The sequence below is a fragment of the Manis pentadactyla genome, chromosome 6 (assembly GCF_030020395.1).
Source record: "Manis pentadactyla isolate mManPen7 chromosome 6, mManPen7.hap1, whole genome shotgun sequence".
NCBI classification, from domain to species: Eukaryota; Metazoa; Chordata; class Mammalia; order Pholidota; family Manidae; genus Manis; species Manis pentadactyla.
Genome location: NC_080024.1, coordinates 141,745,858 through 141,772,040, shown reverse-complemented (window position 1 = coordinate 141,772,040; position 26,183 = coordinate 141,745,858). Strand labels below are relative to the sequence as shown.

At 35.1% G+C, this 26,183-nt stretch overlaps 1 protein-coding gene across 4 annotated transcripts in view; it reads right to left on the bottom strand.

The window, feature by feature from the left end:
* Positions 1-26,183, bottom strand: part of WDR7 (WD repeat domain 7) — a 374,749-nt gene that overhangs the window by 255,214 nt on the left and 93,352 nt on the right. For all 4 annotated transcript variants that reach the window (XM_057504212.1, XM_036918525.2, XM_036918526.2 and 1 more), the window contains 2 exons: positions 17,229-17,998; positions 15,930-16,018 (listed from right to left, as the gene is read on the bottom strand). In XM_057504212.1, coding sequence (XP_057360195.1) covers positions 15,930-16,018; positions 17,229-17,998 — 859 coding nt within the window. The remainder of the gene's footprint in view (positions 1-15,929; positions 16,019-17,228; positions 17,999-26,183) is intronic.

Here is a 26,183-nt window from a genome sequence, read left to right as displayed (position 1 = left end):
CTTCCGCCTGCTACTTCTATAGCTTTTCTTCTTCCTTCCTAATTACAACCCTTAAATAGAATTCGTGCCTCATATCAAATTTACCGAGTATCATAATTCTTCCAAGTGGTAAAGATACCTCAAGACAAATGCTGGGCATAGAAGCCACAGGGCATAAATATGCAAACAAGTAAAAAGCTAACCTTTTCAAACAATAAGGCTTCCCTCTCACTTACCAACTTCACATTTCCCTGTATGGCCCCGGAAGATGACTGGTTAGCCAGAGATGGGTAAGATTCCTCAAGGGAGGAACAACCTAAGACAGGCACAGTCGCAGGGGGGCCATCAGGTGACAAATTGGGGATCAACAGAGGCGAGGCTTAGAACCTCACCCCCCCTGTTCTGAGAGAAATCTTCTGCATATGTGGATGTTTTATTGCCCTGGTCTAGCTTGGATTAACACATAGTCTACAGGCACACACCTGATCATCTACATTTGCTCTCTTACAACACTAAACTATGTTTTCTACCTTTATCTTGTATCTACCTACCACTTCAGCATTTTATTAAAAATAATAATAATAAAGAGAGAAATGTGGTATCCACATATAAATCAAGTATAAAAACCAAATGAGTATTCATATTTGAACTGACTGTTTAGAGTTCATAATGCATGAGCAAAACCGAAAGTTTCTGTGATGACTGCCCTTGTACTGTTCACCATGTAACTTATTCACTGTGTAAGAATTTGTTCTACATGTAAGAACTTGTTTGTTACGCCTCAGAAGATTGGAGACTGACAAAAATTAGGCTTGGGGTGGATTAATGATTGTGCATTGAGCACTGACTCCCCTATACAGCATTTTATTGTCGTTAACAACCATTTGATCAATAAATATGAGAGATGCCCTCACAAAAAATAAAAAAATAAAAAATGGACAGACTTCCAATGGCAAAATAAATAAGTAACCGGGATGTAATGTATAGCATAAGCAATAGAGTCAAGATATTGTAACGGCTTGGTAGGGTGATAGCTGGAACCTAGAATTATGTATATAAATGTTTTATCACTGTGTTGTACACTTGAAACTAATGTAATGTAATACTGTGCATCAACTACCCTTCAATAAAAAATAATTATTTAAAAAAAAAAAAAAAAAAAAAACCAAGTCAGCTAGAACTCACAGGGCATAGAGAAGAGGGTGGCAAAGATCACAGTTCCACAGAGGTGCCCCTTGAATATTCAGGAGAGAACTGACTATTATATGTATCTAACGACTAGAGGAAAGAGAACAGTGCCTCCTTCCACTAACCTGAGTGGAAAAGTCATAATTCATAGGGTATTGGATAGAGTACTCAGGAAGGCTTGCCTTAGTCCTGGAGGCAAATTAGCCTTAGAGCAGTACTCCAAACCCACCTACCACATCATAAAAGCTAGATCAGAGCAAGATAAAACTATTTCCAAGTAACTTAACTTCCTCCCAGGATACAGCTCAAGAAGATTTTAAGGATACAGAAATATTCAGTACCCAACCAGGAAAAATTCTAATACTTATAATCTAATCAAAGATTTCCAGGCATGCAAAAAAGTAGGAAAGCACAGTCCATAATGAGGGGAAAGTCAATTAAACTCAAGCTGGAACTGACAGATGTGTCAAAAAATATCAAAAGAGGGTGTTAAAACAGTTACTATAACTGTAACCCATATATTGAAAAAAGTTAGAGATAAGGAGGATATAAAAAAAGATCCAAATAAAAATTATGGAAATGCAAACCATAATATCTGAGATAAAAAATACATGGACAGGACAATAGCAGATGTATATTGCGAAGAAAAGAAGAATGAACTTGAAGACATTGCAACAGAAACTACCTAGTCAAACAAGAGAGGAGAGAGGATCCAAAAATTAAAAAGAGTATCAGTGAGCTGAGAAACACTTTCAAGAGGCCTGATGTACATGTAATCTGAGTCCCCTAAAGAGAGGAGAGAGGGGAGACAGACAGAATATTTAAAGAAATAATGGCTGAAAAATTTTAAATTAATGAAAACTATAAAATTAAGAAGCTCAACTACAAGAAACATGAAGAAAACTACACCAAGGCACCTCATAATGAAATCACTCAAAATCAACAATAGACAATCTTGGCCCATGTGAGCAGGATTTCTGAGTGTGGGGCACTGAGTGATTCAGGGCAGCCCTCAGCCTGGCATGATATCCCGGGACAGGAACACAACACTCATTTTCAGTGGCTTCATCTCCCTGACTGGTACTGCCTTCTCTCACATCTACTTTGAGCCTTTAATGTGAATGGAGGAGTGAAGGAACAAGCCATAAATCGAACTGGTAAACAGATGTGTAGCCATCAGGGTTAAAAGTGCGGTCTAATCCATTTGGTGGGAAATGAGAAGGCTATCACCAACTCTGATTATGAAACTAGACACCTTCATGTTTTTGATTGTGCAGCAAGTACTATAATTCACCTTGCTATAGAGGTGTAACAAATCAGACCATAAGGAAGGTTTTCATGATTCCATTTAAATTCTAAAAATGAAGCTCTGTGGAAGGATTAAAGATGGCGGCGTGAGAGGAGAGACAGAGGCTTCCTCCTAAAACTGGATACAATTAGAAAATATAGTTGATGCAACTAATCTTGAGAGAGCAACAGGAAAGAGGATGGCGCCAGACTACATACACCTGGAGCAAAGAGCAGACCTCAGCGAACGGGTTAATGTACCAGAGCTGTGGCTCCGCGAGACCTGAGCCCCTCCCCGACCCCAGCTCACCGGTGGGAGGAAGAGAAACTAAGCAGGGAGGGAGTGGAAGGCTTGGGACTGCTGAATACCTAGCTCCAGAGATCTGCGCTGGGAGCACAAACCTGCTTTCATGATACTCGCATGATTATGGGGTTGAAAAGCTAATACAGGCAGAATTCTGGAGAGACTGGGATTACAGCCGCCTGTGGAAAGCAGGGATCCATATCCGGCTGCTCTTGGACAAAAGCTTATATCTGTGTGCTTGGCCCACTGGTTCAGGCAGTAGAGACAGGCACAGCAGCCGGGAAGCAGGGAACAGCTCTTTCCTATCCCCAGGCACCAGTACTGCTCCCCTGCGACCCGCGACATTGCTTCAGAGGCTGAGCAACTCCAGAATAGAGCTTCTGGACACTAGAGGGCGCCATATACAAATATGAAATGCCAAAGGAACCTGGTCCAGAGTAAAGTTATTAAGACAATTCCCAAGAAAGATTTAAATGATATGGACCTCGTGACTCTTCCTGAAAGGGGGTTCAAAATAAAAATCATCAACATGCTAATGGAGGCACGGAAAGACATCCAAGAACTCAGGAATGAATTCAGGCCAGAGATCCAATCATTGAAGAGCACAATGGAAGGTATTAAAAGCAGGATGGATACGGTGGAGGAGAAGATAAATGAAATAGAAACTAGAGAAGTGGAATACAAAGAAGCTGAGGCACAAAGAGAAAAAAGAATCTCTAAAAATGAAAGAATATTGAGAGAACTGTGTGACCAATCCAAACGCAACAATATTTGCATTATAGGGATACCAGAAGGAGAAGAGAGAGAGAGAAAGGGATAGAAAGTGTCCTTGAGGAGGTAGTTGCCGAACACTTCCCCAATTTGGGCAAGGAGATAGTCTCTCAGGCCATGGAAATCCACAAATCTCCCAATACAAGGGACCTAAGGAAGACAACACCAAGACTTAGTAATTAAAATGGAAAAGATCAAGGATAAAGACAGACTGTTAAAAGCAGCCAGAGACAGAAATAAGACTACATACAAAGGAAAGCCCATCAGGCTAACATCAGACTTCTCAGCAGAAACCTTACAGGCCAGAAGGGAGTGGCATGATATATTTAATGCCATGAAGCAGAAGGGCCTGGAATCAAGATTACTTTATCTGGCAAGATTATCAGTTAAATTTGAAGGAGGGATTAAACAATTTCCAGAGAAGCAAAAGCTGAGAGAATTTACCTCCCACAAACCATCTCTACAGTCTATTTTGGAGGGACTGCTATAGATGGAAGTGTTCCTAAGGTTGAATAGCTGTCACCAGAGGTAATAAAACCACAGTAAAGAAAGTAGAACAGCTAATTACTAAGCAAATGCAAAATTAAATTAACTATCCCCAAAGTCAATTAAGGGACAGACAAAAAATACAGAATAAGATACCTAATATATAAAGAATGGAGGAGGAAGAAAAAGGAGGAGAAAAAAAAGAACCTTTAGATTGTGTTTGTAACAGTATATTAAGTGAGTTAAGTTCTCTTACATAGTAAGGAAGTTAACCTTGAACCTTTGGTAACGAGGAATCTAAAGCCTGCAATGGCAATAAGTACATACCTATCGATAATCACCCTAAATGTAAATGGACTGAACGCACCAATTAAAAGACATAGAGTCACTGAATGGATAAAAAAACAAGACCCATCTATATGCTGCTTACAAGAGACTCACCTCAAACCCAAAGACATGCACAGACTAAAAGTCAAGGGATGGAAAAATATATCATGCAAACAATAGGGAGAAAAAATAAGGTGTTGCAGTACTAGTATCAGACAAAATAGACTTCAAAACAAAGAAAGTCACAAGAGATAAAGAAGGACATTACATAATGATAAAGGGCTCAGTGTAAGAAGAGGATATAACCATTATAAATATATATGCACCCAACACAGGAGCACCAGCATACGTGAAATAAATACTAAGAGAACTAAAGGAGGAAATAGAATGCAATGCATTCGTTTTCAGGGACTTCAACACACCATTCACTCCAAAGGACAGATCTACCAGACAGAAAATAAGTAAGGACACAGAGGCACTGAACAACACACTAGAACAGATGGACCTAATAGACATCTATAGAACTCCATATCCAAAAGCAACAAGATACATGTTCTTCTCAAGTGCACATGGAACATTCTCCAGAATAGAACATATACTAGCTCACAAAAAGATCCTCAGTAAATTCCAAAAGATTGAAATTCTACCAACCAACTTTTCAGACCACAAAGGTATAAAACTAGAACTATATCATACAAAGAAAGCAAAAAGGCTCACAAACACATGGAGGCTTAACAACATGCTCCTAAATAATCAATGGATCAATGACCAAATTAAAATGGAAATCCAGCAATATATGGAAGCAAATGATGACAACAGCACAAAGCCCCAACTTCTGTGGGACGCAGCAAAAGCAGTCTTAAGAGGAAAGTATATAGCAATACAGGCATATTTAAAGAAGGAAGAACAAACCCAAAAGAATAGTCTAACATCACAATTATCGAAATTGGAAAAAGAAGAACAAATGAGGCCTAAAGTCAGGAGAAGGAGGGACATAATAAAGATCAGAGAAGAGATAAATAAAATTGAGAAGAATAAAACAATAGAAAAAATCAATGAAACCCTAAGCTGGTTCTTTGAGAAAATAAACAACATAGATAAGCCTCTAGCCAGACTTACTAAGAGAAAAAGAGAATTAACACACATCAACAAAATCAGAAACAACAGAGAAAACATCACGACGTATCCCACAGAAATACAAAGAATTATTAGAGACTACTATGAAAACCTATATGCTAACAAGCTGGAAAACCTAGAAGAAATGGACAACTTCCTAGAATAATACAACCTTCAAAGACTAACCAAGGAAGAAACACAAAATCTAAACAAACCAATTACAAGCAAAGAAATTGAAGCAGTAATCAAAAATCAAAAAACTACCCAGGAACAAAACTCCCGGGCCAGATGGATTTACCTTGGAATTTTATCAGACATACAGAGAAGATATAATACCCATTCTCCTTAAAGTTTTCCAAAAAATAGAAGAGGAGGGAATACTCCCAAACTCATTCTATGAAGCTAACATCACCCTAATACCAAAACCAGGCAAAGACCCCACCAAAAAAGAAAATTACAGACCAATATCCCTGATGAGTGTAGATGCCAAAACATTCAACAAAATATTAGCAAACCAAATTCAAAAATACATCAAAAAGATCATACATCATGACCAAGTGGGATTCATCCCAGGGATGCAAGGATGGTACAACATTCGAAAATCCATCAACATCATCCACCACTTAAACAAAAAGAAGGACAAAAACCACATGATCATCTCCATAGATGCTGAAAAAGCATTTGACAAAATTGAACATCTATTCATGATAAAAACTCTCAACAAAATAGGTACAGAGGGCAAGTACCTCAACATAATAAAGTCCATATATGATAAACCCACAGCCAACATCATACTGAACAGTAAGAAGCTGAAAGCTCTTCCTCTGAGATCGGGAACAAGACAGGGATGCCCACTCTCCCCACTGTTATTTAACATAGTATTGGAGGTCCTAGCCATGGCAATTAGACAAAACAAAGAAATACAAGGAATCCAAACTGGTAAAGAAGATGTTGAACTGTCACTATTTGCAGATGACATGATATTGTACATAAAAAACCCTAAAGACTCCACTCCAAAACTACTAGAACTGATATCAGAATACAGCAAAGCTGTAGGATACAAAATTAACAGATAGAAATCTGTGGCTTTCCTATACACTAACAACGAACTAATAGAAAGAGAAATCAGGAAAATAATTCCATTCACAATTGCATCAAAAAGAATAAAATACTTAGGAATAAACCTAACCAAGGAAGTGAAAGACCTATACCCTAAAAACTATAAGATACTCTTAAGAGAAATCAAAGAGGACACTAACAAATGGAAACTCATCCCATGCTCTTGGCTAGGAAGAATTAATATTGTCAAAATGGCCATCCTGCCCAAAGCAATATACAGATTTATTGCAATCCCTATCAAATTACCAACAGCATTCTTCAACAAAGTAGAACAAATAGTTCTAAAATTCATATGGAAACACCAAAGACCCTGAATAGCCAAAGCAATCCTGAGAAGGAAGAATAATGTTGGGGGGGGGATCTTGCTCCCCAACTTCAAACTCTACTAAAAAGCCACAGTAATCAAGACAGTTTGGTACTGGCACAAGAACAGAGCCACAGACCAGTGGAACAGAACAGAGACTCCAGACATTAACCCAAACATGTATGGTCAATTAATATATGAAAAAGGAGCCATGGACATATAATGGGGAAATGACAGTCTCTTCAACAGACGGTGCTGGCAAAACTGTACAGCTACATGTAAGAGAATGAAACTGGATCACTGTCTAACCCCATACACAAAAGTAAATTCGAAATGGATAAAAGAACTGAATGTAAGTCATGAAACCATAAAACTCTTAGAAAAAAAGCATAGGCAAAAATCTCTTGGACATAAACATGAGGGACTTCTTCATGAACATATCTCCCCGGGCAAGGGAAACAAAGCAATAATGAACAAGTGGGACTATATCAAGCTGAAAAGCTTCTGTAGAGCAAAGGACACCATCAAAAGAACAAAAAGGCATCCTACACTATGGGAGAATATATTCACAAATGACAGATCTGATAAAGGCTTGACATCCAAAATATATAAAGAGCTCACACACCTCAACAAACAAAAAGCAAATAATCCAATTAAAAAATGGGCAGAGGAGCTGAACAGACACTTCTCCAAAGAAGAAATTCAGATGGCCAACAGACACATGAAAAGATGCTCCACTTCGCTAGCCATCAGAGAAATGCAAATTAAAACCACAATGAGATATCACCTCACACCAGTAAGGATCGCCACCATCCAAAAGACAAACAACAACAAATGTTGGCGAGGTTGTGGCAAAAGGGGAATCCTCCTACACTGCTGGTAGGAATGTAAATTAGTTCAACCATTGTGGAAAGCAGTATGGAGGTTCCTCAAAAAGCTCAAAATAGAAATACCATTTGACCCAGGAATTTACCCTAAGAATACAGCAGCTCAGTTTGGAAAAGCCAGATGCACCCCTATATTTATCGCAGCGCTATTTACAATAGCTAAGAAATGGAAGCAATCTAAGTGTCCATCAGTAGATGAATGGATAAAGAAGATGTGGTACATATACACAATGGAATATTATTCAGCCATAAGAAGAAAACAAATCCTACCATTTGCAACAACATGGATGGAGCTACAGGGTATTATGCTCAGTGAAATAAGCCAGGCAGAGAAAGACAAGTACCAAATGATTTCACTCATATGTGGAGTATAAGAACAAAGAAAAACTGAAGGAACAAAACAGCAGCAGAATCACAGAACCCAAGAATGGACTAATAGTTACCAAAGCCAAAGGGACTGGGAAGGATGGGTGGGAAGGGAGGGATATGTGTGGGGAAAAAGAAAGGGGGGCCTTACAATTAGCATGTATAATGTGTGGGGGCTGTGTGCATAGGGAGGGATGTGCAACACAGAGAAGACAAGTAGTGATTCTACAGCATCTTACTACACTGATGGACAGTGACTGTAATGGGGGGGGACTTGCTGAAGGGGGAAGTCTAGTAAACATAATGTTCTTCATGTAATTGTAGATTAATGATAATAAAGTGAATTTAAAAAATGAAGCTCTCTTACCCAGCTGAGATCTACTAATTATTCAGTCTCTACTACTTACCCAACTGAGCTATAATATGAATACAAGCAACCAATAGACTTGGGGAGATCTGAGTCTGCTTTGCCATCTTCCCAATAGGAAATTTCAGTGAAAAACCTCCATACAGAGCAATCTAACAGGATTCTTTGAAAATGCTAAAGTTGATTAAACTATTTGAGTACAAGGTACATTGTATTCTAAGAACAAACAGTTTAGCTTAACTATCTTGTTGAAGGTTGATGCACATTGGAAAATAAATAAATGTGAAACAGGTTAAACTAATGGGTATGCATGCATAGTAGAAATCAGTGTTGACTAACAGAAGTGAAAATGTGTATACTAAAATGATTTATTTTTACTTCAAAAAAATCTTAATAACAGAAAGTAATAAGAGTAAAAAATGTTATATACAGAGGAAAGAATATAAGGATGACATAAGATTTCTTGTTAAAAACAATGCAATTGAGAAGATTAATAGAGTATATCTCTAATGTACCGAAAGATAAAAATGGTCAACCTAGAATTCTACACCAGACAAAAATAACTTTCAAAATAAAAAGCAAATAAAGACATATTCAAACATACAAAAGCTGAAAGAATAGCAGAACTTCACTACAAGAAATGGTAAAATAAATGCATTAGACAGAAGGCAAATTATATCAGATTGAAATCTGGATCTAAAAAAAGGAATGAAGAGCACCAAAAATGGTGACTATATGGATAAATATGTATATTTTCATTTCCATCATTTAAACTTATATAAAATACAATTGACTCTCAAATGCAAATAATTAAAATGATTTGTGAGGTTTATAACATATGCAAATATAATATGCATGACAATAATAGCATAAAGTCTAGGAAGTGAGAAATGCAAGTGTGACATTGTGAGGTTTTTACATTAAATGTTAAGTGGTATACTATCACTTAAAGGTACACTCTGATACAGTAAAGATGTATGTAGACTAGAAACTAAAATAATGACTAAAAATAACAAAGAATTAGCTTAGCAGCCAATAAAGGAGATAAGACGGAATCATAAAAAGTACTGTATTAATCCAAAAGATGGCAGAAAAAAAGGTAAAGAAGGAAAAAGAACAGATGAGACATGGAGAAAAATAACTGGCAGAATAACAGACTCAAACCTAACCATACAAGAACCCCATTAAATGTAAATGGTTTAAATACCTCAGTTAAAGCAGGTCAGATTGCCTATAAGAAACACACTTATGTTTAAGGAATCAAATAGGTGAAAAGTAAAAGGACGAAAAAATATTTATGATGCTAACAGTAACCTAAAATGCTGAACTGGTTATATTAATATAAACAAAGTAGATGTAAAAACAAAGAATATTATCAAAGATAAAGAGGTCTTTCACAATGACAAAAACGTCAAATAATCAATAAGGAATAACAATTTTAAACATCTATGCACCTAACAAGAGAGCATCAAAATACATTAAGGAAAACTAGTAGAAATGCAAGAAAGAATTAAGAAATTCACAATTATTGCCAGACTGATAGGAAAAAATAAAAATCTATAAATTTTGAATAACAGAAATAAGAAAGGAGATATAATTATAAAATCCACCATAATGATAGTAAGAAGAAAGTTTTTTGCCAATAAATTTCACACAACTATCAAAGTTCACTAAAGATGAAATTAAATTTAAAAAATACATAAATCACCCTATAATTATTAAAGCATTTAAATTTATAGTTAAGAATCTTCCCATAAAGAAAACTCCAGACCCACACGAGTGAATCAGATCAAACAAATAAGGACTAATAACATTTCTAGACAAACCTTCTGGTAAATATAAGAAAAGGGATAATGTCCTAACTCATTATGTGGGACCAGAATTATCCTGTTACCAAAATTAAACAAAGACATTAGCAGAAATGAAAACTATGCAACAAAACCCTCATGAAACATTCACATAAAAATTCTTAACAAAATTTTAGCAAATTATATCCAACAATCTATAAAAAGGATAATTCACCATGACTAAGTGTGGTCTACTCCAGGATCACAAACTTGTTTTAAAATTCAAAAGTCAATGTACTTTGTTTTATTAAGAAAATAAAGGAGAAAAATCATATGCTAATTTCAGATGCAGAAAAATCCTCTGACAAAATCTAACATCCAGTCATAATGAAAAAACTCAACAAATTAAGAATAGAAGAGAACTATCAACATCCTCCTCATCTTAGAAAAAGCTCTACAGTTAATATCATACTGAACACGAAAAGACTGAATGCTTTATCTCAAAGATTGAGAATAAGGCAAGGAAGTCTGCTCTAACTTCTTCAACTCAACATTGTTCCCTAAATCCTAACCTGCACGATAAGGTAAGAAAAATAAAATGCATACTGACTGAAAAATAGATAAAACTGTCTTTATTCATAGATGACATGATTTTTGGCATATGCTCTTAAAGGATGAAGGGCTGAAAATCAGTAAATAACCATTCATCTTAGGAAGTTAAAAAGAAGAGCAGATTTTAGTGAAGTAGGGAAAAAAAATGCACTAGAAAGGATAAACAAAGGCACAGAGGATTCATTAAGAGGACTAGTAAGACTGATAAGTGTCTCACGAGACTGATCAAGAAAAAAGAAGATATAAATGCTTAATATCAGGAATAAAAATGGGGACAGCACTAAAGACATTAAACAAATTTAAAAGATAAGAAAACATGATCTTTTCAAATGTCAACACATTTTAAAATTTGGAAGAACTGGAAAAAATCCCTAAATGTGTACCACTTAATGATACTGACACTAAACAAAACAGAAAATCCAAACAGTTGTATAACAATGAAAGAAATTAAACCTAGAATTTTAAAACTTCTCACAAAGAAAATGCTAGATCCAAATCCAACTAATTCCACTGCATATTTTGGGAAGAAATAATGCCAATCTTAAAATAATTCTACCTGAAAATAGAAAAAGAGAAAGATTCCCCAATCCACTCTCTGAAACCTGAATAATATAACACTTTCAATATTATAAGGACATTAAGGAGAACTTTTTTCTAAATTTATAAGACAATAATACATCACAAGATTGATCTTACTCTGGGATGCAAGATTGTGTTTATGTTCTAAATCCACACACTAACAGAATAAAAGGAAAAGTTATATAATCATCTCAATGGATACAGAAAAAGCATGAAAAAAATCCACCATACATTGATGATAAACACTTATTAAAGAGTGAATTTCTTAAAAAATTATCTTTAAGAATATATAAGAAATATCATAATTATGAAAGTTTAAAAGTTTTCACTTTGACATTGAGAATAGAAAAAGCTATCCCCTATAACTGCCCACATAAACAAAGGAATCTACAGATAAAGTAGTATAATTAATATGTGAATTTAGCAAGTTTCTTGATACAAGGTCATCAATATACAAAAATCAAATGCATTTCTGCACCAATGACGTAGAAATTTAAAAATTTAATACATATTACAAGAATATTTTTAAAAATTCTTATCTAGGAATAAATCTAACAAAAGATATATAAGACCTCTATACAGAAAACTATAAAAGACTTATGACATCTAAATAAGACCTAAATAAATGTAGAGAAATATCAAGTTGAATACATACTGAATATGTATGTATGTATGTATGTGTGAATGAGTGAATCCCATAAAGATATCATTTTTCCCAAACTGATCTATAAATTCAATAAAATTGCAGTTAAAATAATAACATGTTTTTGTGACAAGTGAGAAACTGACAATTGAGAAATTCAAAGGGACAAGAATAGCCAAGACACTTTTTAAGACTAGAGTAGGAGACTTAATCTATTGAATACCAAATCTTATTATAGAGCCATAGTAATTAAAGCATAAACATACACTAACAAATCTATGGGTTCAAACAGTCAGAAACAGAGCATCATTTATAAGATTTTATTTACGATGAAGATGGCACTGCAAAACAGTGTAGAAAACTACTGTTTCTTAAATAAGTCATGCTGGGCCAATTTGGTATCCTAAAGAGAAAACAAATTGAAACATGACCCCTGGTTCACATTATATACAAAATTAGATCTAGGCAGATAGTAGATCTAAATGAAAAGGCTAAAACAATAAAGCTTCTAAAAGAAAACAGGGAAGATACCCTCATGGTATCAGAGTAGGAGTATTAGGATAATTCCTTAAACAGGACATAAAAATATGAATCATAAGTAAAAAGACTGATAGATTCCATTGAATACTGAATTCCAAAGATAGGAGTGAAAGGCAAATAAATATTTGCAATACATATAACAAAGGGCTCATACCAAGAATAGTCTAGATCAGACCTTACAAATCAATTTTTTAAAAAGAGACAACCTAATAGAAAAACACACAAGAGTTGAATAGGCACTTGATAAAAGATATAGAAACAGGCAATAAACAAACAAAAGTCTTTAACTCCAATGGGAATTAGGGAATGCAAATTAAACACTTGAGAAACTACCACACACACACCAAAATGCCAAAAATGAGAAAGACAGAAGTAGTAGGTGTTAGCTAGGATATCGTCTCACCAGCTGTGTAGGAAAGTTCTTATTGCTCCATTTCCTAGCCAACACAGTATTTTCCATCTTTGTCACTTTAGCCATTTTGATGGATATGTATTAGGTTCTCACTTATTTAGGAAAACATATGAACAGTATGTGTTAAAACTGAAGATACATAAATGCAGAAATTCTGCTTTTAGTTACATACACAACAGAAATGATTACAATTTACACTAAGATTCAAGTAAAAGAATGTTCACAGGGGAATTATGCATGAAAATCAAACACTGGAAATAATCTAAATGTCTATCAACAGGAAAATGGATGAATTATTATCTATTCATTCAACAGGATACCATACAGCAATAAAAACGAACAATGAAAATGAACAAGCTATAGTCAAAGGCAACAATATTGATAAATCTCACAAAAGAAGCCAAACACAAAAGAATACATATTCTATGATTGACTCAATTCATAGAAAATGGAAAACACAGGCCACACTATATAGTGTTTAGGGATGCAACCAAGAAGGAAAGGAAGGAAAAAAGTGATTTCCTAATAATCAAAACAGTAGTTACCTTTGAAAGGAGAAGGTATAATGACTGGAAGGGAACATGCAGAGGTTTCTCTAATGCTGTTAGTGCTCTATTCCTTGTCCAAGGATGTAGTTATTAGGATTGTTAGTTTTTAAAAATCAGTTGTATATTTCTGTTTTCTGCACTTTCTGTATGTGTTATTATATTTCACATGTAAGTACTAAAAGTTATCTAGCCAAAACCATTATGTAACTTACATATAACTTAAACTATTATAAAATGGTGAGGCTCAATGAGAGGGAAGGGAACTGAGAGGAGTGGCCCTGTGGGGCTGGAAGGAAGGATGGGAGTGACATAGAGTTTGCAGGAGCTCATCTTCCATGATGAGAAGCCAACAGACAGTGCTTAAAACTGAAAATCAAGCAAAACAGTAAAGGATATTAAAGTCAATACTAAGTGAGAGTGAAAAGTACTTTAAGTACTTCTCCTAGAAAGGGGAAAACTGTAGACATAAAGTTGGAGGCCTATTATCTAAGAAATCTTGTAGAATTATTCATAGACTCTTTAACACCAAAAAAAAAAAAAAAAAACCCAAAGTAAAAAGAACACCTAGCTTGACGGAAAGCTCTCAAGCAGAACTGACCTGTCAACTCTCTGGTTAACTCATTTGTCAGCATGAAAATGAATGTAAAAGATAACAAAAGTTACATCAAACTATAAAGTTTCTGCACAGCAAAGGACACCATCAACAGAACAAAAGGCAACCTACAGTATGGGGAGTGTATTTGTAAATGATTTATCTGATAAGGGGTTCACATTCAAAATATATAAAGAACTCATCTGCCTTAACACCAAAAAAACCAAACAACCTGATTAAAAAATGGGCAGAGGACCTGTTCAGACATTTCTCCAGAGAAGAAATATAGATGGTCAACAGGTGTGTGAAAAGATGCTCCACATCACTAATTATCAGAGAAATACAAATCAAAACCACAAAGAAGTACACCTCACACTAGTTAGAATGGCCACCACCTAAAAGACAAGAAATGACAAGTGTTGGTGAGGATGTGGAGAAATGGGAACCCTCCTACACTGCTGGTGGGAATGTAAACTGGTCCAACCACCACGGAAAGCAGTATGGAGGTTCCTCAAAAAACTAAAAATAGAAATACCATATGACCCAGTAATCCCACTTCTAGGAATTTACCTAAAGAAAACAAAATCCCCCATTTGAAAAGATACCTGATCCCCTATGCTTATTACTACATTATTTACAATAGCCAAGATATAAGTGCCCATCAATAGATGACTAGATAAAAAAGATGTGGTACATACATACAATGGAATATTACTTAGCCATAAAAAAGAAATCCTGCCATTTTCAGCAACATGGATGAACCTAGAGGGTATTATGCTAAGTAAAATAAGCCAGGCAGAGAGAGACAAATACCATATGATTTCACTTATCTGTGGAATCTGAAAACAAAACAAAACAAAATGAACATGATAGCCATAGACTCATAGACACCGAGAAGTGACTGGTTGTTACAATGGGGGAGGGGTTGGGATGGATAGGTGGGAAGGGTGAGAGGGATAAAGAGGCACAAAAAATCTCAATCATAATATAAGCTGATCACAGGGATGGTGATACAGCACGGAGAATATAGTCAGTGGTTCTGTAACATCTTCCTAGGTTGACAGATAGTAACTACACTAATTGGGGTAAGGATATACGAATGTGGGTAAGTGCTAAACCACTGTGAATAGGATGAACTGTGTTATACAACTGAAAGCAATATCAACTATAATTCAATTTTAAAAAAAGTAAAAAAGGTAGAGAAACTCAAATTTCTTCTTTTCTATCCACTAATGCAAAACAAAACTATAGATAAAAATTAAGGTATATAATGATTTAAATAAAAAGAATGGTTTTCCACTGTGGATGACAATGCATGAACTACTGGCAAATGGCAGAATAGATACAGTATGGGAATATGAATTTCAACATTTCTAAAAGTGGAGTTAAAAAAACAGGTATATAACTTTTAAATTCAAGATATATATAATGAAGGCACTAGTATTGTCAACTTAAAGTGCCCCTAATGCATGAAAATTAGGCCAAAGACGGTAAAATAAAATTATGTGAAATATGCTCATTTATCAATTTCTAAATAAATCTGATTTATTTTTAACTGACATCTTAATTATCCATATTTACATCTGGAATATAACAACTTTTCTCTCTTTTGACAATCTGAGACAAACAAAACATTATGATTATACATTAGCTATGCCTCCTCAGTTTCTAGAGCTGAAATGTCATGTCAATTACTTAATAAGATTTAATTTTACCTTGTTTAATCTGTCCTTGCACAATATTACTGGAAGTTGGAGGGGAACCCCTTGCCTTAGAAAGGTCTGGGGTGCTTGGTCTAGGTGGCCTTAAAAAAAAAAAGAGGAAAATACATGTATATATATTCATATTTCCACATTTCCAGAACAATTTAAAACATTAAACTTTCTAGCTCCAAATGAATTGCAAAAGAATGCAGAACATTTTCAATTGACTCTTCCAAAAAGATGTTATTGTTTTGTTTTGTATCTATTAACATTTTCCATTTCATATTTTAATACAGTAACTTAAATGATTAGCAAATAGCAAGTTAAATTTTACATCTACAATTTATGTTTTATACTAGTTTAAAAAATATTTATAAGCACTTTAATAACCACTAACAGATAAATATCATAATTTGTCCTTCATTCTTTAATATTAGCATGATGAGATTTCAGCCTGCTCCATACCATTGGTCTAAATGAATTCATGGAATTTAAAAGAAGTTTAAAGGAATTAAGCCCTAAAATCTGAAAAGAGTAATAAGGCATTAGAAATCTTGGATTGCCTCATTTTGAATTCTGGCTCTACCGCTTGCTACTTATGTGACCTTGGACAAGTTACTTAACCTCTCTGTGTCTCAGAATTCTTACCCGCAATAAAAGGATATAATGATAAAATTATCTACCTTATAGCGTTGAGAACATTAATGAGAGAGTATCTGAGTGCTCACAATAGAGCCAGACACAAGGTAAGTGCTACTTAAGTTTAGACTTTAACAAATTCTTAATATGATCAACTCTCAATAAAGTATAATAAAACTACAGTTTAAAAAGTTATCTACATGACTTGTGGGAAACAGGAAATAGCAATTCAGGTTAAGTACTCTAGAAACACTTAAAATAGTACTCTCCTGCACTCCCGTTTCCCCATAAAAAAATTCTGATTATACTCACAAAATTCTGAAGCCAATCACTGAACATTTATCATTCATTACATGAATCCAAATGAGAAGCATTTTAACCAAATATATATATATATATTAATTAAATGTTAGTGTAAGTTTTAAGTAGATATAATTCTAAGATGATATCTGTTGAACAGCTGGTTTATAATTCATTCATTAAAGCTGAACTGATAAACTACTTCCTTATTCCAAAAATTTTTAAATAGTTACTAAATATCTGTACAGATAAAATTGCAATTTTATGTCTCAAATTATGTACATTTTTTTAAAATTTAAAGGGAAATAAAACAGGGTGTTTTTTGTTTTTTTTTTGAAATATAAGAATAAAATCAAACTATCATGGTCACACCTGGTAGGGCCCTTCTTCATATGATCACCAATAAAAGTTGCATTGGTCATACTCATTAGGGTATTTGCCAAAGATATGATAGACAGGAGGTGTTGTGTGGTGACAGCGCGGGACACTCCATAAGTTCCCTTTCCAGCTCCCTCAGCCGCTGGCAGCTTCCTTCCTACGTCTGCTTTCCCACGTGACAGCTTACAAGCAGCCTGATTGTAACCAGGAAGCATCAGTGACATGTGACCTCCTCTGGATAAGAGACCAAATGATACTGTGCAATGGGGTTTCAGCATTCCAAGGCGATCAAGACAAACTTCATCCAGAACTTCATTCAAACCCCAGGCATGAAGGCAGGACATGAACAATTTGGCAGTGTCCATAGTTAAATTATATTCTAACAAGGTCAGCGGCTTAGACTTGCTGGCCCGATATTCAGGATCACTTTCTTCCCTTCTCTGCCTCATTATCTCCTCACCCTCCTCTTCATCATCAAGGAGATGTTCCTTTATGTTCTCTTTGATAGTTTCTTTCACTTGTTGGAAGAGAACTGCTGCTCGTTTTCCAGTTAGAAACGAGCCCCCTTTGTCTGAACTGCCAGATGCTTTTTGCAAATTCTCTGGGGAAATAAGCGCAGTATTCGGCCTAGAGGCTTCTTCAGTCAGGAGTTGAATAATCAACGCTTCCACATCAAAGAAAAGTACATGTATGTCTGGGTCCGTTAGGTTTGTCTTTATTGCTTGAACCATCAGGGCGTTATGAGAATATTTAGGCAAATTTCCCTGCAATAAATATTTTTAAAAGATGGTTATAATTTAAAGTCTTTAATTTCATACATTTGTTAATGAACAATAAATAGTCAAAGGAATTTCAATGCTAAGTAAGCTGGCATTTTAGGTCCCTGTCGTTAAAAGTAACACACCAACTTTGCCAGTCAGCAGCACATAAAAGATAGGAATTTATGCAATTAAGAGCTTTAGTTGCAACAATTATAAAACTGTAGATTAACTTCTAAACACAAAGATAGAAAAAAACATTATTGAAGCAGGGGATCCTTTTATTCATGGAACACATTACAAATTGTTCCCATAATTATACACAAATTCTATCTCTGTTCCACCTGAAAGAATAATCCATTTATCATTCTTTGGAGTTTCACACCATCAAATCCTTCCTTTTTCTATTTTACCTTAAATCTCTCCCTGTTCACAGATCTTTTCTCCCCAATAGAAAACATGCTCAAGTCTGCCTAAATTCTAAAAATAGTAGTAACCTTTGACCACGCCGCTCTTCCATCTATCTCTCCCCCTCTCCTGTCCCATGTTGCCAAATTTATGCGAAGTGGTAGACAAATTCAGTGGCGACTTTTTGGTCTTCTCTTCCTGTCTCTTTGCAGCATCTGACATTGTTTTTATGGAGAGAGAAGGAGGGAGGGAGGGAGGGAGCATGGTGAGGGGACAGAAGGGGAGGGAATGTAAATAAAAAGCCATCTCTCTTCGTTTCTGGAAGAACACCCTCCTGGTGGGCCTTTGGATTCTGGCTGCGCTCTTGGCCAGCTGCCCTGAAAACCCCCATTCATCCTCCCACATCACAACTGTCACCTGTATTCAGGTGGCTCCCTAATTGCCGCCATCAGCCTGGGACAGCCTCCTGAAGGAATTTCAATCCTGGTTTTCCAGTTGCTTGTATTTGGATGTCCCTCCGTACCTCGTGTTTACTATGTCCTGCCCCCCCCTCCCTGAGCCCTGCTGTACCTCCCAAGTCAGCAGTTCGGCATCAGCCCCTTCCACTCTATCCCCACCACCATTGCCACCACATTCAGGCCCCGTCTTCTGTCCTCTAAGCAGGCTTCAAGTGCCCCAGGTCTCTCCTTAGACCAGTCCACGCTCCACAGAGCCACAGAACTTCTTTCTGGAGCACAAATCTAATCATGCCACTCTTCTCCCACAAAACTGCCATTTATCAGGACTATTAAGAGAAAATATAAAACTATTTAAAAAATAAATCAAAACATAGGTGAATATATCTGATCTTAAGAAGAGAAAGGGCTTTCCAAATATAAATTTAAAATTCACTACTATAAGAACATTAAAAGTAAAAAATAGGAATAAATGTGCCAGAAATAGGACTGATGAAGAGTTATAATCTATGTAAGTATTTCTTAAAAGTCAGTAAGAAAAATACTAATGCCCAAAGAAAAACGGGAAAATACCATAAAGGTCAAGGACAATTCACAGGAAGAAATGTAGTCAATAAATACAGGGAGAAGCCTGCTCAAACTAGTTGTCAAGGAAATAACAGTTAAAATAACCACAAGATGCCATTTATAAAATTAGCAAACAGTAAACACTAAAAAAATACTTGGCCAGGAGTACAGTGAAAGTCAAATCCACATACTGCAGGCATAAATTTAAATAGCAGTCTTTTAGAAGAGTAATTTGGCAAAATACACAGTGAGCCCTTTAGATTGATCCAATACATTTATTTCTAGATTCCTATCCTAAATAGTCAGAAATACAGACAAGGATTTCTGTACAAAGATGTTCAATGGTACAGTACCCATTACTTTAAATTGAAAATCTAAATAATCTAACAATAAGGAAATTGGTAAATAATTTAAGCATAGTCAGATAATAGAATAAATACTGCAATCACTATAAGTCATGCTTTCTGGGCACATTTAACCACATGGCAAAATGCTCATATTTCAATTTTTAGATGAGATAAAATTACACACACACACACACATGTGTACCCAGAGTATGATTCTAATTCCACTTACTTAATGCCTAAACATATATTTGAACATGGCAAGAAACACTGGAAAGAAATACATGTTAACAGTAGTTACATTTTGTGATGAAATTATAGAAGATTTTCATTTTCTTCATGCTTCTATACATTTCTTAAATTGCATATCGTCAACATACTATTTTCATAAGTAGAAAATAGAGTTCTAGGATAAAATGCAAAATCCTTCACAACATTCAAGACCCATTACAGTTTGATACCAAATACCTTTCCAGAATTAACAGACTCTAGCACCATAACCATAGTCCCTCACCTATTAGTCCCTTTGTTTATTTCTTTGTCCAAAATATTCTTTGCTCTACTCCAATCCCCTGTCCTCCATCAAGACCCTAATTTTCCCAAGGGAAGCTAGTCCACAATGAATCCAACTCCTATAACATTTTATATCTACATCACAAGCTTTTATATCTTGGCTATATTTATTAATTAGGTTTTTTGTGTATTTACATTTTCTTGTAATGGTAACTAGGTTTTACTCATCCTGTGTAACCCTAAGCCTATCAGAGTACCTGGCAGAATGAACAAAGAACCTAGTAAAAATATTTATTTATTTATTTTAACTGCTAATCAATTCTTTTGTAAAATTACATCAAATCCCCTTAACTGGTCTTTCTACTGTCTCAACCTTCCTCCCGTCTGACTGCATTTCTTTCTAGCTTAAGAGGCTTCAACAGCATTTATAACCCAAGGATAAAGTCTTTGCAAAGCAAAGACTTCTTTGCAGAGCACAAAACAACATCCAAAATGTATTCCTGCCTACTCATCGAATTTCATCTCTAACCACAATCCCTATATCTCCTGCTGCAACCAAATTAAACCACTGGAAACTCCCAGAACACAGTTTCAGGCACTTGTACCTTTCAGTTACTGATACTTTTCCAAAGGATAATGCTCCTTTCTCATTCTCCTACAGCTCCTCAAATCATACTTCTACCCATCTTTTGAGAAGTATCTCCTGGATGTTAACTAAACTTATTGTGGTGATCATTTCATAATACATACAAGTATCTAAATATTGTGCTGTAAACCTGAAACTAATATAATGTTGTATGTCAATTATACCTCACACAAAACAGATTTTTTTACTTACTATCTAAAGTGGCTGCTCTTCCAAAAATTATTTCCAGAATTAACACTAATTCTGCCTCCATTGTGTAAAACTCTGCTCTGAATCAAATGAATAATGTTTAAAAGAAGGAAGAAAGCAAATATCATTTCTAAATTATAGCTTGGGAACCTAAGGTATATAACATAAGTAACATGATATATTTACACTACACAAAATAGGAAGCAAAAAAAAAAAATTCAAGACTTCCTGAATTTCATTCCTATATTTATTTCATTCATTCATTCCACATTCCCCTATGATTGTACAAGACACTGGAGATACAGAAATAAATAAGATGGTTTTCCAGTCATGGAACTCAAAACAGAGATAATGATGAAGAAAGACACTATTATATACAGAATGAATGGTGCTATAAATAAAGGGGGATTGCAAGATCCAATAAGGGGCACAACAGAGAAAATACCAACTCTACTTTGGGTGACCAGGGAAATCCTCACCAAAAGGTTAACCTGACTTACAAAAGACAGAAAGATAGCAGGATGTGAAAAAGGATAAAGGCATGAAACATCAAGTGATGCTGATGAAGCCACAGGTGACCAAGATGAAGAATGCAAAGGATGGTTCATTTTGAACTTTACTCCGCAGGCTTGGGAGCCACTAAAGCAGTGCTTCTCTTGGAATCATCAGGCGTGCTTGCTGCAATACAGATTCCTGGGCCTGGTATCAGTATACGTGGGAATGGACCAGAATCTGCCTAAGGACAATGCCAGATGACTTTATGCAGGAAGGTTTGAGAACTACTATCTAAAGGTTTAACGAGGGGAGAAACGTGATCAAATTTCATTTTATAAATGTTTATCCACCAGCAATGTTGGCTGAAAAGAAGCATGCAAGATCAGAGTCATGAATATGAATTGGGAGGAAACAGAAGCCATCCAGATGAGGGAAGATAAAAGTAAGCAACAGTACCAATAATGTGGAATATGGGATGAACTGAAGAATGTGAACATTACTCTTTTACTTCTAACACCACTGTTTTTTATATTGTTTTTTCAAACACTGAATGTGTAATGTCAAACACTATGCTTAATGCTTTGTACCTACCACCACTAATTTGGCTGACTGATACATAAAATTATATATAATAAATACATTATGCCCAATATTATTGATATGAAGCTAATTAATAATGATAGCTACCCCATACTAAGCTGTTGCTATGACTCAGGTGCTATGCTTGGCATCTGAGTTGGTTATATCACAGCAAAAGGTAAAATATCATCTTATATCAATATTAAGTAGATAGATGTGACACTATTGGTATGAGGGTAGAGGTAATAACAATTAAAACAAGAAGCTCACCACAGTACTTTAGTAAATACTATCTTTCCAGGAAACGGCTACAAAATTCGTTTAGGAGAAAGAGAGCCCATTACTACCAAAGAGCATGAAATCAAACATGTTTGGCAAAGAAATTATTGAAGCAGCAAGAATGGTTTGAAGGAAAAAGGGGGCAAGGGTGAGCACACAAGGTTGACTTTTAAGCTCTTTCCTCTGCTGTCAACCACACATGTGCCCCTTCCTTTCAGCACCACCAGATCTGCCCAGGTTTCTGTCTCTTTCTGGGAGGTGTGCCAACAGACAGCCATGTGCTTGCAACTGAAAGGTTATCTAGTGTCTGCTACCATGACCTCTGCACACGATTGTGTGGCTCCTCTTATCACAACCTCTCAGTGCTACTGACTGTGTCATAGTGGCAACAACTGTACCCAGGAGCAGTCCACAGTCAGAAACAGAGCGGAGGGGCGGGGGGTGCGGGGAGAAAACAACAATGAAAGCAGGTGAGAAGAGAGCGAGATGAAGGAAGGGAGATAAAATGACTGATCCCCAAGTCCTGTAGAAGAACTGTAATTTCTAACATCACCGAGTCCTGCCTATGACCTGTAAAGCCTCTCAACAGATTTTACTGACTTAACAAGTCTAGTTTTATTACAACAAAATATAAATTCCAGCAAAGTTGTGAGTGCAAGATTTTAGCTAAATGCATGGAGGTAGCAGAGCTGATCACCAACATGTTTGATATTCTAACACGTTACGCCAAGATTAGCTACAGGAAAATGAATAAAAACATTTGTCAGACTCCAAGGGTCTCTTGGCTTAATCATAAGATACATCTGTAGAGCAAACTCGCTCATTCAAATCAGTTTATATTCTTAACTTTAGGTACAGGTACAATACAGATTTCAATACAGATAGAGAAACAGATACAGGCTGTCCGATCCTGGAAATTCCTAGGCAGGAGTGTTAGTATGCTTTTGCTCTGCCACCTTTATTAAGAACACCTGAAATGTGTACTCACAAACTCACTTATACATTGTCAGTGGCAGAAGATTAAACTCAAGTCAACAAATATTTGTGGAGTGCCTATTATGTGCAAAATGCCTGGGAGAAAATACAGCCTATGCACTTACAGCAATAATTTAAAACCTTGGAAAACGCCAACAGGGAAAGCTAAATCACAAGGTGTAATACAAATGAAATGGTCTCAAATTTGCTAGTAAAACTCCATGTAAATGCAAACTACATACATACATGCTTAAAAAGCTGTTAAGACAGATACAGTATTTGACATTTGCCTTATAAGTACTAAGTCTCTTATAACTTAATATTTACTATATAAGAAAAAATAAAGATTCAGCTATTTCAAATACTAAATAAGGAATTTACTTAAAATATTACAGAAATGCAACAATAGGAAAATAATATTGAATTGCTTGCTTATCACTGAAAGTGAACCTATGGCAATCACATTAAGAGTACCAGGTAAAATTGAGTCTCAGGTGAAAAGCCAAGGAAAATGATAGAACTATCATCATAAGATTAATCCTTACTCAAGCATGGGCAGTGTTCAGCATATGCACACACAGGCACACCGTAAGCAGCACCCCCCAGCAATGAGCAAACGATAACTTAAAATCTGCAGAGGAGAAAATATTGATGTATCCAACTAATAACATCTATTGTTATTATATATTTGAATATATGTTAGGTTAAATCTCATCTGCTGAACACCAGATAACTGTCCCCTAAAACCAATGTTATAATATTTTAAGCATACTTTATTTTATCCAATGCCTAGAGAAATTTAAAACATGGGCAATAATTTTGCTTTTGCATCACTCACTATAATGGTCCTGACATAAAAGCTTATTTTTTCCTAAATCATTTTTTAATGATTTTAATTGTCATAGTTTGACACCATTTTTAAAGTTACTTAGTAAAATAATTTTTATTTTTCCTGAAAGAACACTGAATCCAGTCTATAATATCAAATGGTTTAGATTTCTACCTAAACAAAGTTGATTTATATCAGTAAACATTAAACATCAGATGATTTTGATGGTAAAGTGTGAAACAGAAGAGTGGAGGATTTAAAAAAAATCTGAATCCACTTTGAAACTGGAGATCAAGGATACTAAGAATAAGACTAGGAAATGTTATATATCTAACATATATAAAGACACTTCTATACATATCAATACTGATTTAAAAATAGAATATAAGAAAAATTATGTATTCCATAATTACGAATATAATTTTTTAAAAAAATTATGTATCATATGTATAATGCATTTCTAATTAATTTTTAATTTCCTAAGTATGATATAAAAAACTGGCTTATTCCTTAAGAATATTTTGGTAGGAAAAAAAACAATAATTTAATTTTTAAAGATAAAGATCTTTAAAAGAAATGAAATTCTGATGCATAATGTTAAATGTGAAAGGTTTACTAAACAAAAACACATTGATGTCTTAATGTACTTTTAAAATATTCTAAAATTAGCTAAGGGAAATCCCGCCATCTATTAAAAAAAGTGGGTAGTGTTAATGATCATAAATACTGGGACAAAGGGAGGGAGGGAGGAAGGAAGAGAAAGTGAGAATGGAAAGAAAAAGCACAGAACTATAACCTAATCAAGGAAATGTGTAAGATGGAAATAGATCTTTGGTGCCCTCTGCTGTCGAATTACTATTACTTAATTCTAGTGGCTAGGATAACATCGTGAGATGAGATTTACTCAGGGGATCCATTAGGTTGTAGTTAGACAATAAACTATCTTAAATATTTGGTTTTGGATAGGTTTTGATGAGTAGATATGAATGACAATATACTCATTAAAGCTGGTGTTCTTTCATTTCCTTTCATGTGTTTTCATTAACAAGTGTGTTAACAAATAAGCCAACAAGGGATAGTTAACCTATTGAGAGGTTTTTAAGAGTTCATGCTGTACTATAATTGATTTCACATGGCATAAACAAATGTAAATTACTCAAAAGTTAATTATAAGTATTAAATACATTTGTATTTAATGCTTAGACCGTGCCTTTCATAAAGAAAGTATCTTCTAAAGATATTTTTACTGGTTAATGTTTGAATGATAATAATATCCAAGTGGTATCAATATATTAAGAGATTAGAAGACTAATATATTCAGTTTCCACAAAATCAGCACAAGAGATATTGTCTTAGAACTCTTCCCAAAGGGCCAAGTTACCAAAATACCATGAACAGGAGCCCTGGAGGTTTGGGCATCCCTCTTCCTCCATTAAACAAAACTTTTTATGAATCAGTTAACTTTCCAGCATCAATTCTTCTATCTTCCAAACAAAGAGAGACCACCTCATTCAGAGAGATGTTGTAAACACTAATAAATTACCCAAGCAGTATTGCTTTCACTAGTAAAACTGTGATAAAATCCAGCTCATTTTAATCTCAAACATGTGTTAAAGACACATGAAAACAGTCAAAACCAACTGAAGGAAAGAAACTTAAAAAAAAAAAAAAAAAAAAGCACTCTTCTTATACCGTCCCAGGTGTTTCAAAACCCTTAACATTATTGTGAATGAACAGAAATGAAATGAAATTCTGGAAAGCCACTTTGGTAAGAAAAAAACAAAACAATACTAAATGACAGAACGGAAAGGAGAAAATTGCTCTAATCTACCCTAGGTCACTGGTGAGCAATGTTTAATTTCAGAAATATTTACACAAGTAGATTTTAACCTGTTTTTAATCCTTTTTGCTT